Source organism: Rousettus aegyptiacus, unplaced genomic scaffold (assembly GCF_014176215.1).
Source record: "Rousettus aegyptiacus isolate mRouAeg1 unplaced genomic scaffold, mRouAeg1.p scaffold_m13_p_10, whole genome shotgun sequence".
Classification (NCBI taxonomy): Eukaryota; Metazoa; Chordata; class Mammalia; order Chiroptera; family Pteropodidae; genus Rousettus; species Rousettus aegyptiacus.
Window position 1 is genome coordinate 49,430,485 of NW_023416285.1, and position 17,197 is coordinate 49,447,681.

A 17,197-nucleotide genomic window follows, 5' to 3' on the forward strand; every position below is an offset into this window, starting at 1 on the left:
CCGCCCGTCGCCTCCCGGGGTGGCGGCGAGCCGGCCGGCGAGCGTCACGGCCTGTGCACCGCCTCTCTCGCTCCCGAGCTGCTCCAGGCCCGCGCCGCGGATGCCCTAGCGAGAGAAACCGAAACCCAAGCGGCCCGTCCCCGTCCCGAGCCGCCGGCCGGCCGGTTGCCCAGAGGGCTCGCGCGCACCCCGCGGCCCGTGGGCGCCCGAGGGTCTCGGGCGTTTCGCTCCTGCGGCGGCCGCGGCAGCTGCTTCTCCCTCTGTCCTGTCGGGTCGCGGCCCGGCCCCGGAGCCCAGCGGAGAATGGGCAGGTGCTGCTTCTACGCGGTGGGGACGCTGTCCTTGCTCCTGCTTGTGACCAGCGTCACGTTGCTGGTGGCCCGGGTCTTCCAGAAGGCCGTCGACGAGACGATCGAGAAGGTGAGGCGGGGCTGTGTGTGTGTGTGTGTGTGTGTGTGTGTGTGTGTGTGCGTGTGCGCGCGCAGGGCGGAGTACACTTACAGCTCATGGCTGAGCCTTTCGCAGGGGAGACCTGCACCTCCTCAAACACCGTGGACTATAGCCTTCCTTTCTTCCTTGTCTTCCTGGGGTTGGTAGGTAAGGGTTAAAGAAGAATGGAGAGGAATAGAGATGACTGTGTCTAGACTTTTTAAAAAAGGCTTTCACTTTTATTTTATCATTTGTATCTGTCCCCATCCCCGCCCGCTCTACACCCCTATCTCTGTTGGGCCCAACTCGTTTCCTTCTCATTTCAAGAAGAAGCTAAATGAAAGACACCACAGAAGAGGCAGATTTGTTGGCTGCTTGCTGTGGCCTTTAAAGTGGTGTGGGGCTGGGCGTGAGAAACAGGCATGTGGTCTTTTGTGTTCTTACTTTCCTGGGCTGGGCAGAGCCGTTGATAGCAAAGTCAGGCCTCTGGGCTGGGTGACATTTCAGTCCATCAAAGTCTGTGCCTACCCACCTACTAAGCAGCTCGGTGTCTTGTACTAAGTCTGTGTTGCTTTATCTCACCACTGATTCTTGCTCTTTTCAAACAGCCATAAGCTTCAGGCAAAGATGATTCTTCGAAGTGTGGGACTCTCTTTTCTCTCTACATGAGTGAGCTGAAGAGTCAGCTAGTCATTTCAGAAGACTGCTCCAGTAGTTGACTTCACCGATGGTCCTTTCATCCACCAATCTGTGTAGAAAGAGGAACAAGAGTTACTGAGATCATTAAAAATAAAATCATTGGAGCAGCCTTTCTTATTGATACTCATAACTGCATGCTTAATTGCTTCCATTGGTTTGCACTTGCTGCTAACTGGATAAAAAAAATCCAGACCTCATCCAGATTGATTACTGCAAGTAAAGTTGTCTCGTTCCCTGTGGCAACGGACATGTTCCTTTAATGGAGATTTCCAAAAGCCATCATTTACTTGAAATCTGGCAGTTAAAGGCAACTTATACCATGGAAAAGCATAACTTAATTTTTTTAAAATTTGCATTGCCAAGGGGAGATGAAAGCCCATTTTCTGAGTGTCTCAAAGACCATTGTTTTCCCAGTGTTCAAGGATGAAAAACTAAACTGAATCTTCTCCACTCTTGTCCACCTGCAAATCCATAGCAAGATTGTTTAAGGATGTAAACTCTTGCTTGGGTAACCAGAGTTGAGCAATCTAAATATAGTCAATATATGAATTTTCTTGTGTGGCTTTGAAAGGCTGTTACAAGAGAGCCCTATGAGATGAGTGACCAGCCCCCAAATACTCTACTTCCTGGGGGTTGAGGGTTGACTGTAAGGCAGCTTGGCGGTTGAGTTTGCATTGCTTTTTGGTGATTGGCTTGTCACATGCCATGGGATTATAGACTCTGATTCAACTAATAAATTATAGTACAGGATAAGTGGACTTTCAGAATTGCCCGAACTTGTTAAGGAATGCTGCACAATGTAGTGTATGGAACCAAATGACAAGGCCAGTTTCAGGGGACAGATATGGGAATATCTTAAGTCAACCAGAGGTCACATGTTTCCATCATTACCATTTGCTCTCCTGGGATAGTGGAAAAGAGTAAAAACTCTTCAGGTACTCCTGAGCACGAATCCTGGCTCCACCATGTGCTAGCTGAGGGTTTCCCTATCTGTGAATAGGGATAATAATGACTCACATAACCAGAGAGGTTAGAAGCGTTATTAAGGAAAATGGGTGTAATTTCATAAGATATAATTAGTGCTTTGTAAATGATCAGTTTTAGTTTTGCAAGAAGCCACAGAAGCAAAGGAGATTTGAATACATGAGATTTGAAGTCAGACACCCTGTGTTCAAATCCTAGCCTTGCCATTTACAAGCTTTTTGACTTTGGGCAAGTTACTTAACTTCTTTGAGCCTCAGTTTCATTATTTGGAGAAACAAGGATGTTAGCTGTCTTGGGCACAGTGCTGCACTTACTGTGAAACTCATAAAGCTTAAGCTTTGGGCCTCTCACTTGCACCAGCCCTTCTAAGGCCCTGTATCTAATTCTCTATGCAGAATTTCCTTTTTCTTAGGAAGGGCCTCCTCATATTGTATAAGCTACACACAAGCCCTAGATCTGCCTCTGTGTGTGTGCTGTTGTGAGACTAAATGAGGTCATCTATGTAGAACACTCAGCTCAGTATCAGGCACAAAGTAGGTGATCATTTATGGCTACCATAATTATTCTATTAGTATTGTTATGGAACAATTCATTCATTACTTGACTTTATTATAGTTGTAATATAATCCACTCTTATACTCCCAGTTCTTAGTGTTTCATTTGAAGGTTGTCCATACCCAAACTTGTCTACATCAAAGAGCAGAGAGGAAAGAGATGAAATTCAAAAGAGTAGATTTAGCAATTGCTAGAAGCTTTGTTACTAAATTCCTTTCAGAAGAATTTGCCTCGGTCTGTGGATCTTGAACATGCCGGATCTTGTCTGATTTCAGAAGCTAAGAAGCCTCGGGCCTGGTTAGTACTTAGATGAGGGACCACCTGGGAATACCAGGTGCTGTATATGTAAAAAAAAAAAAAAAAAAAAAAAAAAAAAAAAAAAAAAATTGCCTCAAGTGATAATTGTCTTTGAGTCCTGGGTGACCAGGAGGATTGAAAGGAAATTTTAATTTTGGCCAATGAATAGAATGGAAGAAACCAAGACAAGTTGGTTCCATTGTTGGCCTCCATGATTAATGCCTTGTAAGGGCAAACCCTGTAGTTGTTTCTGCTTCTATTTTCTCAATTGCAAAAGAGGCAATTGAGGAAATGCCTCCCTTTTTGTCTGCCACACTCGCTTCCTGGGGGATATTCTGAGCATTAAGCAGATCTTCTCTGTGAACCATTTTGACTTCCCTGAAGACAGAACTTTGTAGAGATCCAGCAATCTCTTTTCCTCTGTGGAGCCTAGAAGGGCAGGATTTTAGGTCACATTTAGTTTCACTTGGTAATCCCACTAAGTGCCTTGGCACCCAGCACAGTGCCTGGTACATGGTAGGTACATAGTGAATGCCTGTTGCCTTACTAGTGATCGTTTTAATTGAAAGAATAGTGTCCTGAGAATCAGCAGAATGTGGTTAAAATTCCCTTTTCTATCACTAACAAATACTTGGATTGAGTTGAACAAGCCGAGTTGCAAATTTTTGAACCCCTCAAAACCTTAGGTTCCTCATTTTGAAAGCAGGGCGATAAGAACACTTTAGGGTTGTTACAGGAATAAAATAAAATGATTGATATAAAGCATCTAGCACAGTCCCTTTCACAATGCCCAAATATTAATTATTATTATTTCTGGCTATTCTTTTCTCCTCCAGGAACCAAAGCTTATATAGTAGATAAGGTTCCTTCTAGCTTCAAACTTCTGACATTCTATGACACGGACATGTAATCACTGTCTGAGAACAACTATGTAGCTCAGAATATTAAATTTGGCCTTAGACTTACTGACAGTTTGAATGTTTCCTAGAAATGGGGTTGCAGGGCTGGCTAATAAGAGATGGGCTGGCAAGGAAACTGTGAGAAGGAATAAGATGGTTCATGTTTTGCTTCCTATTCACAGGCCAAGGAAGGACGATAGCATTAAGTCTCAGTGATGAGATGAACAGGGCAAATACACTATGCTTTGCCAGAACCCAAGGCTCTGGGCTAGTGAGTACCAGCTGGTCTCTTTTGGGAGCTTCAGCAACTATGGAGCTGTTCTGCTGATGCCTTAAGAACTATAATCACTGATCATTTTACCAAATATTATGGATTGGTGAATCTGTGTGGGTCTTCTTTTTAAAAGTCAAATTAGTAAAACATCTTGATTGTTGTTTATGTAAAGACAATCAACTACATATAATCTTAAAAGACTCCCTATTACACATCTTCCTCATCTCCCAGGTTGCCTTTTTTCAGAATTACGAAGACTTAGAATAAGAAGAAACCTTAGGTATCACTTAATCTGTTATTTTATAGAGAAGGAAACTGAGAGTATGACCATTTTTAAAAGGGTGATGGTAGTAGCAATTATCTTTATATAACACTAGAAACATAACTAGGTGACTTATGGAAGGCCACATGAAAAGGAAGGAGTAGGGTTAAGTGTGTAAACTGGGTCTCCTAATTCACATTACCATTCCTGAGGATGACCATAAGTCCCGTTGCCTGTGGCAGTCCTAGATTGTTTACACCCATTGTCCTGATATAATTACTAGCACCCTCTTTTCTTTTAAAAGATCCCTGGTTTGGACAATAAATTCTATCCTCACACCACACTATCCTTCACTTTTGGCTTTAAAGAGGAGCGATGCTGTCTAAGGAGCTAAAGATAGGATTTTTTTTCTTTTTCTAAAGTTGCAAGAGGAAGCCCATAGAAATCCAAGCATGAGAAGCATAGCATGATAAGGCCTTTGGAGAGTACAGTAGAAACTGGAAGGTCAGCAGGACCCAGCCATGCACTTCCTTTCCTTCCTCTGCTTTCTCCACCAATCAGCTTCCTCTGTTGACTCGTTAGGCCCACACTGTTTACTCATCTGGGACTTCCTTAGCCCCAGCCCTATGTGACCCTCCAGCTGCTGAGCCTCCCGTGAAGAGGCTTCATCTCGTAGTTTCTCCTTTCCAAATTTGTCACAGAATAATATGATTGGCTCAGCACAAGCAGAAATCATAGATTTATAAACAGTATTCTTGCAATGTTCTTTAACTCCTAAGCAAAAGTATCCAGTTCTTCCCTGGCTTTTAGAAATGTGGTCTTGTGATATCAAAATCACATTATGTTTCTTTCAGCATCTTACTAATTCATGGTGACCGTGAGTACATTCATTATTAATGATTAAGACAAGGGAGTAGACAGTAGTTTTCAATGTAGTCCCTAGACTCTAAAAACTGCATCTGAATCACTTATGGAGATTTAGAAAGTACAGACCCCACCAGCCCAACTGAATCAGATTCTTTAGGCACAATGCCCAGGTTAAAGGGCAAACTCTGAAGTTCGTGACTGGGTTGGATGGCGATCGTGTTTGCCCATATCTTCATTCCTTGAGATGGCAGTTCTTTTTTTGATATCTTTGTATTTTATTCTTCATTTTTGTTTATTTTTATGATAAAAGATGCATGCCATTATTTAAAAAAAGTCAGCTATTAATAAAACAAATTAATAAAGCCAGGATAACTACTGTTAACGTATTGTTGATTATTCCCCATTTTGATTTCTGCACATATAGTAACACATATACTTTACATAAATGGGGTGCTTCTAATCCCACTCTATTTATAATTTCAGCTTTGTTGAGGTACATATGACATAAAGAGATGGCAATTTTAGTTGAGAATATTACTATTATTCTGTGAGTTCACATTAAAGGAAAGATTTGGGGTCGCGGGCGAGAAGGTTCTTGCCTATGGAAACTGTTTTTGTTTTCTTGTTTAATAAAGCGCAAGATTTCATTCTGTCAGGCCATAGCAATGCGACCATCTGTTCTGCCAGACATTTGCTTGTTCCCGAAGAAGAATCAGCAGGTGGGATTATAAGATCATTAAGAAAACATAGGATGTTGGCCAAGTGACTAGGCATTAATGGCCTATGGCATCAAGATATATATATATATATATATATATATATATCTCCACATATATATTATATATTATATAAATTATATGTATAATGTACTAATGAAGGGACCACTTTTAATCAACACTAGTAACTAGTCAAAAGCAATTGAGGAAAATAAAGGCAAATTTCAGTGTTGCTCTCTACCTAAAAGCACTTTTAGTTAATATACTTTGGTGGTCATTTGTTTATTCAGCAAATATTTACTGAGTGTGGACCATCTACCATGTGCATGCAAGACAGTGCTAAGAGCTATGGATACCACAGTACATGGGACACTGTCCCTACTGCTATAGACTTAAAATCTAATTCAAACTTTTTGCCCTTAGGCTCCTTTATACTCTTAAAAGTTATTAAGGACCCCAAAGAACTTATGTTTCTCTGGGTTTTAGCTATCAATATTTATAATATTAGAGATTAACACTGATAAATTTTAAAACACAAGATAGACAAGCATATATTTTATCAACTCTCAGAGAATGACATCATTACATGTCATGTAGCCTCTAGAAAACTCCGTTCTACATTTATGAGAGAAAGAGAGTGAAAAAGGCAATGATGTCTTAGTATTATGAAAATAGGTTTGACCTTCTGGACCCCCAGAGAGGGTCTTAAGGACACCGAAGGGTCCTCTGCCCACGTTTTGAGAACTGCAGATCTAGTTTTCTTTTCATTAATTATATTATTTTTAGAATAATTTTTAAAAATAATATCCCTGTTATATTTCTGTAAGACTAGTCTGGACACGATATTATTAATGTTTTCAAACTGCCAGGATGTTGATTAGATTGTTATAAATTTATATGTCCTTTTGGTTACTCCGTGTGTTCAGTGTTAATGATTGCGGCTGGGCCCTCAGTCATGCAGGTTCAGTGAATCTCCTGTATTTTCCTGTGTGTTAATCAAACTAGACTATAATATTAGTATCTCCATAATTGAATTACTCAATAATTCTCCACTAGTCTCAGCCCTGCCAGTGATTTTTAACCCATTGACATAATTTAGTACTTAAAGCTAGCCTGAAAGCGCTCTATGAAGGTAGGGGTCCTGCCATATTAGCTTCCTATTATCTTTCCAAATCGCCAGATTCAATGCCATACAAAGCAGATGGTCAATACGTGTTGCTTGGATGAATGGAAGGATGAATTGAGGAAAACTTAGATCTTTGAGAAGAATTTTGTTTGCATGTTCTTATTGCTTAGCTTCACATTTTTGTTTCATTCTGTAGTGATTGCCTCACTAATAGTTTATAGCTTTAAAATCTGGAATCTTCATCCAAAATCTAGATTTCCAGCTTCTCTTGAAACATGTGGATGCTCTACCGTGCTGGCCCCACGACAGTTCTCTGTGGCAGCAGTCTGAGCAAAATAGAGACTGCCCTTCAGATGGAACCTCCTCCCCGTACCCGCTGTCCTTCATGCTCCTGATGGCTTCCTGAATCTAAGGCCCAGTGAAGGCACTCTTTGTCATCATGCTTGCTCTGTGGCCTTTCTTAGAGTAGAGAAATATCTGTTTGTATCTGACCCTCTTTACTGAAAGGAATGTAGAAGCTAGCCTGAGGGGTCAGGTCTTAAAAATATGGACAAGGGCATACTTCTATGTAGAAGTGAATACAATTGCTGTAATTTGACATGCCAACAAATGTACAGGCTCGCTCCCACTTTACTTATTTACCTTGCCCACGTGGCCCCTCCAGCATCCGAGCTTTATACCCTGTCTAGAGGGAGGGTGACATTGTCACTAACATCATCACTCTTGTAAGTCCCATTTTAAGGATGTTTGCTTTTAACACTGTACCTCTAATAATCAACAGTAATGGGAGGAAATGGAGACATATATATAAATACGCAGTGAGAACATCACTTATTTCAGTCTTTGAGAGAGATAATCACAACCAAACCGATTGTAAAATGACAAGACTGGCTCTACAAGTTACACATGAAACTCACACATTGTTTCATGGCCACACTTTTTATTTATTCACATCTTAAAGTCCACTCTTTCAACCATTCACCCCATGTACACATACATGTCCACAGTTTTCACCTGCTCTTTGTGATTAAGGGTCCATCTGGTGGCTGCTTTTTCTCTCTTTAAGCTGGCAGTTCTCAACTTTGGTTTCACATTTGTAATTACCTGGAGGCTTTTAATAAGTATTCTAGTGGATGTTTTGTAGTAGGAGCTTTTTTGAGGGGAGATAGCTATTCCACCATATTGGCTTATATGTAATTTATAGATGGAGTAGGAGCTTACACATGAACTAACATTTCAGGTCACATTAGCTGAAATTATTACAGTTGCAATTAAAGCCCAATAAGTTCAATAGTAGTGACATTAAAAATAAATAAATAAAAATACTGCCTGCACATTCCAGAGTTAAAATAAGGTCAGAGAATACGGGTAGAATGTTAAAGGCAGCTTGTATCCTTTACCTTGACAGAGAATATAAAAAAGTAAGTAGTAAAAATTACTACAAGAGTCTAGATTGGTTTTGCTTAATTTCAGGGAGAATTTTTTAAAAACAAAGGGAAACCAGCTAGTGTTTTGATAGTTGATGAGTTTTATTAATCTAGAGTCCAGCGAGAATTATCCACATGCTATTAGGCCAGGTTCTCAAAGATGGTCTGCATTATCTCTGGGTGAATTTAGACTGTGTAGATAGCAACATGGATACTAAAGTTGTGTTTAATTATTAAATAGCACTCTGTTGAACTAGAAGAACAACCAGTAGTACTCTTGAGTCCTGAAAATTTCCTTAAAAGTATTATTTATTGCCATCAAAGCCCGATGAAATTCCCCAAGTGCATATTTTTATCATTTGGAAGTGGCTTATACCAGGGCAGCTGGTTAAACAACCCTCCTATTACCTTCTCAAACGAGCTCTGCCAGGTTGACTTGAATGTGTTGTGTCTTGTGGCTGTATCAAGGCATGTCAGTTCTCTGCAGAAGTAGCTAATCCAGCCTGTACCTAGGGAACAATGAGCAGTTGGGTGTTGCAGGTGCATCAAGTGTCTGCCAGGGAATGACAGGTGATGACAAGTGATAGGCTGTGTCATATCAGGGCAGGGCTTAGTACAGCAGATTAGGGACCTGGGATTTTATCCTGTGAGCAATGGGGAGTGTCTGCTCAGGTGCTTTTGATAGAAGTCTCTGGAGACTGAGGTAGGTAATGGGTTTGAAAGGGACAAGGGTGGAGGGAAGGAGACCAATTAGGAGAGTATCCACAGTATTGCCACCAGGGGGTACAGGAATAGAAATGGAGAAGAGGAGGAGGTAAAATCAATAGCACTGAGTGATTGATTATAGGAGAAAATCGTAAATCCATTTTTGGTCCCCTTGACTTTGAGCAGCCTATGAGATGTCCAAATGGGCATTTTAGGATGGATCTATACGACTGAAATGATCCAAATAGTTTCAGGCATAAGTCCAGTAATTTGGACTAAATTACTGGGCCTTACAACTAATATTTCACTAACTCTCACATGCATGCCCATTTTGTGTCCTGGGCATATAGAGAGCTCAATATATACATATTGGCTAACTAGTTGAAAAATAAGTTTTCAGTCCAAATGATTGTTTTGACTGTTGACACCACATAACTTGATAATCTTTCCAATATTTCTTTTGGTAGTAGTGCCACAGTATTCCTGGAAAAATTCATCATGTTCTGCTTGATTAATAAGCAATACCCAGAATTAATAAGGACTATCCAAAATCACACTGTAAAACTAATTTAGGACTTTACCAATGATTTTTCCTTATGTGCTACTAAGGAACTGCCGATTGCACAGCTTGTCTGGTGTCTGTTACCACCACAGCAGAACCCTTAGTGAGGAGGGTCAGAGGTCCCCAAGCCTCAGCTTTATGTTTTAGACTGAGCAGAGGGCTCCTCCTGAACCAGAGAAACTGGTCCTTGCATTAGATGGAATGAATGACTTCCTGTGCCCAACATTCTCCAGGCTTGAGGTTAGGGTTATTACTTGTTAGTCTTTCTTTTACAAAGCAAGCCCCAGGGAGTGTATAGTTGAATGCCCTGAGGATCTAGGGCAGAAATTAAAAGTTTAAGATCGAATCTAAGCCTTCTTCTGGACAATAATCTGGCAGGAGGTTGAGGTGCTGTCTTTGAACATATTAGCCTAACCTGGGCAGAGCCACTGCCTCTAAACTCTAGAGCTCAGCAATTCCTTTTTTAGTTCCTCACATGTTAGTCCAGCACGAGAGTTCACCATGACTTCACACAGTTGCCCTAGTTTCTTTTCCTTCAGACAGAAGGAGTGGCTCCTCAGGAAGGTCTCAGAGCCCAAGTTACGGTTTCTCTACAGTTTCACGGTCTTTTTGGGGTTGAGTTGCCAGATAAAATACAGGATGCCTAGTTAAATTTGAATTTCAGATAAACAACAGACAGTATCTTAGTGAGTAAGTCTCATGTAGCATTTTGATTCACTTCACTTTATCAGTTGTTAACATCCTGCCATATTTACTTCATCTCTCTCTGACATATGCTTTTTCTTGAATTGTTTAAATACAAGTTGTAGACATCGCAACATTGTGCCCCAGAATCCTTTAGCATGCTTCTCCTAAGAATTAAAGCATTTTTGACACAGCCTATATAATATTTGGGACATACTTGGGCATCCCGTGTTTTTATTAGCTAAATCTGGCAGCTCTACCCTGAGGGTGCAGTGGGGTGATAGCTGCAAACCCACAGACTTGGACTTGGTCAGATTTTACATGACTTATTGGTACTGAGAGTTTGGGAAAGCCAGTGCCACTGTTTCCTTATCTGTAAAATGGGACCTTGCAGGATCAGTGTAAGTAATGCTTAGAGATCATGTACATTAAGCCCTAGCTAGGCAGCACCTGACTCCTGGAGACTCACAGTCAGTAGCAGCTGGCCATGCTAGTGATGGCAGTTGTCTTTGCCTAAGCTGAAAGGCAGGGGAAGAAGATAAAAATAAAGAAGCAACTGTTTTAGAAATGTTGGCAGTTGTATTTATAACTTCCCTCTGTTCGCTCTTTCCCTACTTAGTGGGTACATGCACACACACACACACACACACCATGCAGTCTTCTCTGAGATTTACAGTGAGTTCCTTGACAAATGTACAGCTATGTGGGGCGGAGGGAAAGAGACACATTAAAGGTACAAGAAGAGCCAGTACTCTTAAGGGCAAGACTTGAATGGAATAAAAGGAGGTTTGAGATTTATGTGGGCATTGACTCAGCTAAGAGTGAGTAGCTAAGTAGAAGACAGCGATGGGGGTGGAGGCAGACCGTGAGGTGGACCCTAGGTTGTAACAGCATCTGCTATCAGTGTGACTCTGACAAGGTGTCAAAAATTGTTCGTTTGTTTGGTTTTTTACTGTAAGGTTTTTCATTTGTTTTTTTTTTGTTTTTTTTTGTTTTTTTTTTAGCTAAGGACTTGAGTCTACTAAATGTTTATTTCTATCCTGAAATACTTGGAGAAACAGGTTCAAGTCATACTGTTGTAAGAACAGCCAGTTTTACCCTCTCTTCTGGAAAGGATTTTTCCATCCTTCGTTCTGGAAACTTCCACTTGTCTTTGGACTTCTGGTTGCCTAAGAGCTAGGTACAAAGAAAGAATGATAAACTTGGCAATTAACCATCTGTTTGTTCATACTTACTGGCTCTTTCGGGGTTCGTAATCCTGATACCTCAGGATTATTTTCTTTAACAAATAAATAAGATTGCAAATACTTTCTTACTCTAAAGCTCTCCACACGCTGTGATGCTTGTCAGGAAAAGCTATTAAGAAATACAGAATACTAAAACAACTGTCCTGACAATAATAAGGAAAAGAAATACTGTGAAGCCCTGTGTGGGGGATGGGGCCTTGGAGCTGTTGTGGGCGAGCCAACGGATCACAGCTGATGAGGCATCAGCCTCGCCTTTGTTTCGCAAGAACAGAGGAAAGGCCTAGATGAAGTTGGTTCTCTGTACCCACCCACTCCTTCTCCTTTCCCCGTAGGGCCTTTTAATAACATTTTCCAGAATCTGAGTTACTTTCTTAGATTTTCACTTAAAAAAATTATAAGGGACAATTTGTTTATTTCTGCTTACAGAAGTAGTTTATTTCTGTTGTAAAAAATTTCAAACAATGCAGAAAAATATAACCGAGAGAATGGAAGACCCCTTGTGATCCTTATTCCGCAGAGATAAGTGCTATTAGATGTTTCTCGTGGAGATGTAGAGATTTTGAGGTTAACTAGACTGAAATCTTAAAATGATCTGTATTTCACTCCCCTAATGTTTTCATGTTCACATTTTAGCTGTTGGTCTTGTCCACACATACACTGCCCACACATACAAATTTAATATTGTCTGCTTTTTCCATTTAACATTGATCATGAGCATGTTTCTTATTTCTATATAGTTTTACTAATTTTAATGGTTGCTTTATTCTCCAACCTGTCAATTACCACAGTTCACTAAGTCATTCTTTTCCTATACAGCATTGTGGTTATTTTCAATTTTATGCAAAATTCTTGTTGCTTCAGCCTACACTAAATTATATATGTAGGGCTAGAAGAGAGAATCATGACTAAAGACTTTCTCTTTGTTTTTTTGTTTGTTTGTTTTTCTCTTATTGTCTGGGTTATCTGGATTTGAACAGAGTGCCATGATTCCTTTTTTTAATTCAAACCGAATAAATCCTAGAACCCTCTCATCCCCAACTTAAAGATGGCAATAATCAAAATCACAGTCACCAATTATTGAGCATTTTGAGGGTGGCCTGAGATAAGCCCTCTCCGAGAACTTGTGTAACCCTTAGAATAATCCCTAGCCAAGCCCTCCTTCCCACTTGAGCCAGTGCAATCTTCTGAAACACCTCTTGCCTGTCTGTGCCAATTCAAAGTAGGCAGCATGGCACAATAGGAGTGTCCAATTAAAAACAAATCTGACTTATGTAAGGAGAGACTGTTTGAAAGGGTTTTTGCAAAGGGGAAAGGACTATTGCGAGAGGAGGAGGGGGACTTACAGTAGGGAGAATCTCTGACTGTGGTTTATGGGAACCTCAAGGGTTAACCAAAGGTTTTTCTTTTATAAGGAGGAGTGAACAAGTATGGAAGGAGAAAAACTTAACTGAAGCTTGGCTAACAAGCAACCTCCCCCCCCCCCCCGCTTTATTTACACATGATTGACAAATAAAAATTGCGTGTGTTTAAATTGTACAACATATTGTTTCATGTGCAAATACACTGAAATGTTTACCACAATCAAGCTAATTACCATATCTGTCACTTCACAGTTACTCTTTCGTGTGTGCTGTGGTGGCACCCTCTTAGCGACTTTCAAATATACAGTACAGTATCGTTAATCATGATCACTATGCTGTACGTTAGCGTTTCATTCCCACTGATTTGGTGGGAGCAGGCAGTTCAGCTGATCAATTACGAGGCAAAGAATGGGAGTCGGGAGGTATCTGGCCTTGTCTTAGATAAGAAAGAAGGACATCTGTGAATCTCATCTAAGGCATATGGGAAAGGGAGTTTCTTTGCAGTAAGCCATTTCCTGAAACACAAAAGGAGGGGCTTCTGGACCTTTGCTGTTTTCCAGGAGCACGGCTGCAGGCGGCTGGCGTTCTGGTGAAATTCACCATTGCCAGGACCACAGGTTTGCAGTGAGTCCTGGAGTGGGAGGCTGGCTCCACCCCATTAGCAAACCTCAGACATTCTCTTAACCTTTCTGAGCTTTGGTCTACTGAAATGTTAAATTGGGAAAATGCTTTTCACCTTATAGACTTTTGAGGGGATTGGATTAGATAAAGTGGAGACACAGCACTGGCTCTTGATAATGTTTTGTAGCTCAAATACCTGCTATGGCTCCCTATTGTATATCTGATACAATCTAGACTCCTGTGACCGCAGCCCATCTCTCTAAATGAATCTCTCTGCTCGCTATAAAACCTACACTCAGTCACACCTACTATTGTCCCATCTGTATCTTTTATTGTCTCACTCTCCTCTCCGCAGCCACTATCTTTCTGATTTAGTAGAGAGCTACAGGAAAGAGGGTCATGGAGGAGGCAGGGAGGAAGGACTTACTCTGTCCAGCCAGACAAGATAGTAAATCAACCTTGGCTGTCTATCAGGCGCCCACCCTCATGACCTCCCTTTACTTGCCAAATTTTAATCATTCTTCCTGGCTTACTTTAAGCACCACCTTTGTCCATCTCAGTTCGTGGAATCCATTGCCAGAACATTATTGAGATCATTATCGGGTATACTCATTGGCCATTTTTCACATGCTACTTTATATTATTGTGAAATTGCACACGTGTATCAATATTCTCCTAAACAGAGGGTAAGCTCCTGGAACACGGAAACCATATCTGTATTGCTGGCTATCTCCCACAATGCTAGCACATACATAGTGTTTTCATGACTTACATGGATAGGTCTATACTTTGCAAGAAAACTGTGGGTATATAGCACTGCTTTAAATAGGTATTAGTAAAAGGGTTGTGGAAGGACACAGAGCTTTCTTTCCACCCACAAAAGGAACTGGCTGCACTTAGCTCTTGAGAGTGCTGGATTACTGATAAGATGCACATAAGATAGGTGTTAGTGCTACGTGTTTCTGTGATTCTAAAGAAACTATTGCTTTCTCCTATCTGAATGTGACTAAAATGTCCAGTGAACAGCCATTTCCTCTGGGTACACTTTTAAGAGCTACTCGAATTTTAGCTATTGAGTTGCTGTAACAAGACATGGCCCTGTGGCTTTGCATTTGGCCATTCATGGCTTTCTTCCGCTCTTAAAGCCTCATAAGTTCTTCTCTCCCACCATCTAAGCAAAGTTGATGAAAGCTTGTGTGTAAGTTTTCTAGCACTATATTCTGTAAATGGAACAGGTATTTCTCCAGGAACTACATGGTCCTAGACACTGTGGGGAGGATTAAAGAAAAAAAAAAAAAGCAGCAGCCGCTCTTTACTTGCAGGGCAGCACCTTCTGTTTGGGAAGCCAAGGGTTAGCCTAATGTTACCACATTAAACAGCTGCACTTTCTTTTTTCATTTTTGGTTGTTAATATCACCTGCTTCCTGTTGATTACTGTTAACTTAAATTTTTAGAAAATGTTTTCTTTTCTGACCACTTTTTTCTTAAGAGGTTCCTATATACTGTGTTACGGAGTCGAAAGGAGGGCATGATCCATCTAGTCGAAGGGGGCTCCTCAAGGAATTCATGGAAAAGGGAAAATTATTGCCCTGCCCTTTTGTGGATATTTATGGACAAGATAAAGAGGTCCTTATTTTAATGAAATCAGATAACTTAAAACTTGCGATATTGCTGTGGGTCTTCAAAATCCTCTAGAAGACAAATTATTATTCACATGTTATCATTCTCGTAGTTAACGTAGTTTTAGGTAGATTAAACACGTTACTGAGCTGTTTCTAGGTGCTATATGTATACTTTATGGTAGAGAAACTCTGCCATATAATTTGTATAACTAAAATGCATGGTATATTTATACCCATTTTATTAAACTGTTGTGAGGTAGGGCAGGAGAGTGGAGAGAAGCTACATCGGGTTCCAGACCCAGCTCTGAAACTGAGTAGCTGTATGATCTTCAACACAGCCCCTTACCCTTCCCAGGCCTCTGAGTTATATCTGGTCAACCTGAGGGTCTTCACAGTGATGTTCTCTCATTTGCTGGGCCTGACTTTCTCCCTTGCTCCTTCTCCTCAGATAGCCAAAACTCCTGTTTAGGAGATAAGAGAAAAGACCACAAAGCTCTTTTTAAAAAACTGTCTAAAATGACTGATTAGGCTACTCTGAGACTGGAGCAGAGGGAGGTAAATGAGTGTGGGGGTGGGAAGGGGTAAGGCTTCACCGGAGAGAGTCTGAGCTGGATCCAGAGGTTAGAGGAAAGGAGGTTCATGTTTTTTCTTTAAATTTTTCTGTCTCATCAATCTGATCTTAACTCAGTAAATCAGTTCTGATAGTAAAGGCCAAGAATATTTCAATAATATGCTGTTTGGATAAAAATCTGTTGAAGAGATGTCCTGAACTGAAGCCAAACCACCAGAAATGCTTAGTTCACTAACATGGCAACTCGTGGACGTCAGTTTCTGCCCAGCACTCCAGATGACCAGCTTTACTTCCACAAGCTTAGGTTTTCTGCATTCATTTATTTCACAGCCACTTTTGTTTTTCCCTGCAAAGATTTGTGGGTATTTTCTATTTAATAATAGAGTGATATCATTAAACTCCCTTGCGATGTTGCTTCTGTTAAATTGGAGGCCTGGACTACTAAAATTTGATATCCTTTTGTATGCTGAGTCACAGTACATTTTAGCATGTGGTTTGAAGCCCTTCCCTTTGTTTATTGTCACTTAAATCCTCACTGAATGAGGAATGACAAGTGACATTGGGATGCTCCTCTTGGAATCTAGTTACTGTGTCACTAGTGGCCTTACATTGTATCAGTAGATCCCATTTTCCTCTTTTGATTTTCTTTAAAGAATTTTTCTCAATGTTAATTTTTTTATTCAGAAATTGGAAAATACAAAATCTTATCAAGGAGAAGTTAACAATGACCCAAATTCCCAACATGCAGAGTTAATCACTTTTCACATTTTGGTTTGTTTATTTGTAGTCTGTACTTTTATTTTCCTTGTGTACTTCAATAATTTTTACTGTAAAAATGTAGTTTTTCTCCATTAACAAGTTGACTATTAGGACTACTAGATACTAGGTTTCTGTGTGTTAAACTTGAGAGTGGTATTAGTCAGACTTCTACTGCAATGGTGGATAACAAACAAACCCCTAAATCTTAGTGGCTTGTAACAGTAACATTTATTTCAAACTCTAGTGTGCAGGCTGGCTGCAGTTTGAACTTGGCTGATCTAGGTTGAAGTTTAGGTTCATGTCTGGTATACATATCACCATTTTAGGGCCTTGACTGAAGGAGTAACAGGGACCTGAGGTATGCTCTTCTCTTGGCAGAGGGTGGCTAGCAGAAACTTGCCATGCCTCCTGAGACCTTAGCTTAATATTAGGTCATTACTATTCCACCCACATTGTCGATCAAATCAAGTCACTTGGCCAAGCCTGAAGTCAGTAGGGTGGGAAGAATACTCTTCTTATAGGGGCGCCAT

At 40.6% G+C, this 17,197-nt stretch overlaps 1 protein-coding gene across 1 annotated transcript in view; it reads left to right on the forward strand.

The window, feature by feature from the left end:
• Positions 1–17,197, forward strand: part of SCARB2 (scavenger receptor class B member 2) — a 59,525-nt gene continuing 42,328 nt past the window's right edge. Inside the window, exon 1 of the mRNA XM_016156026.2 lies at positions 1–420. Within this exon, the coding sequence (XP_016011512.1) occupies positions 304–420 (117 nt within the window). The 5' untranslated portion in view covers positions 1–303. The remainder of the gene's footprint in view (positions 421–17,197) is intronic.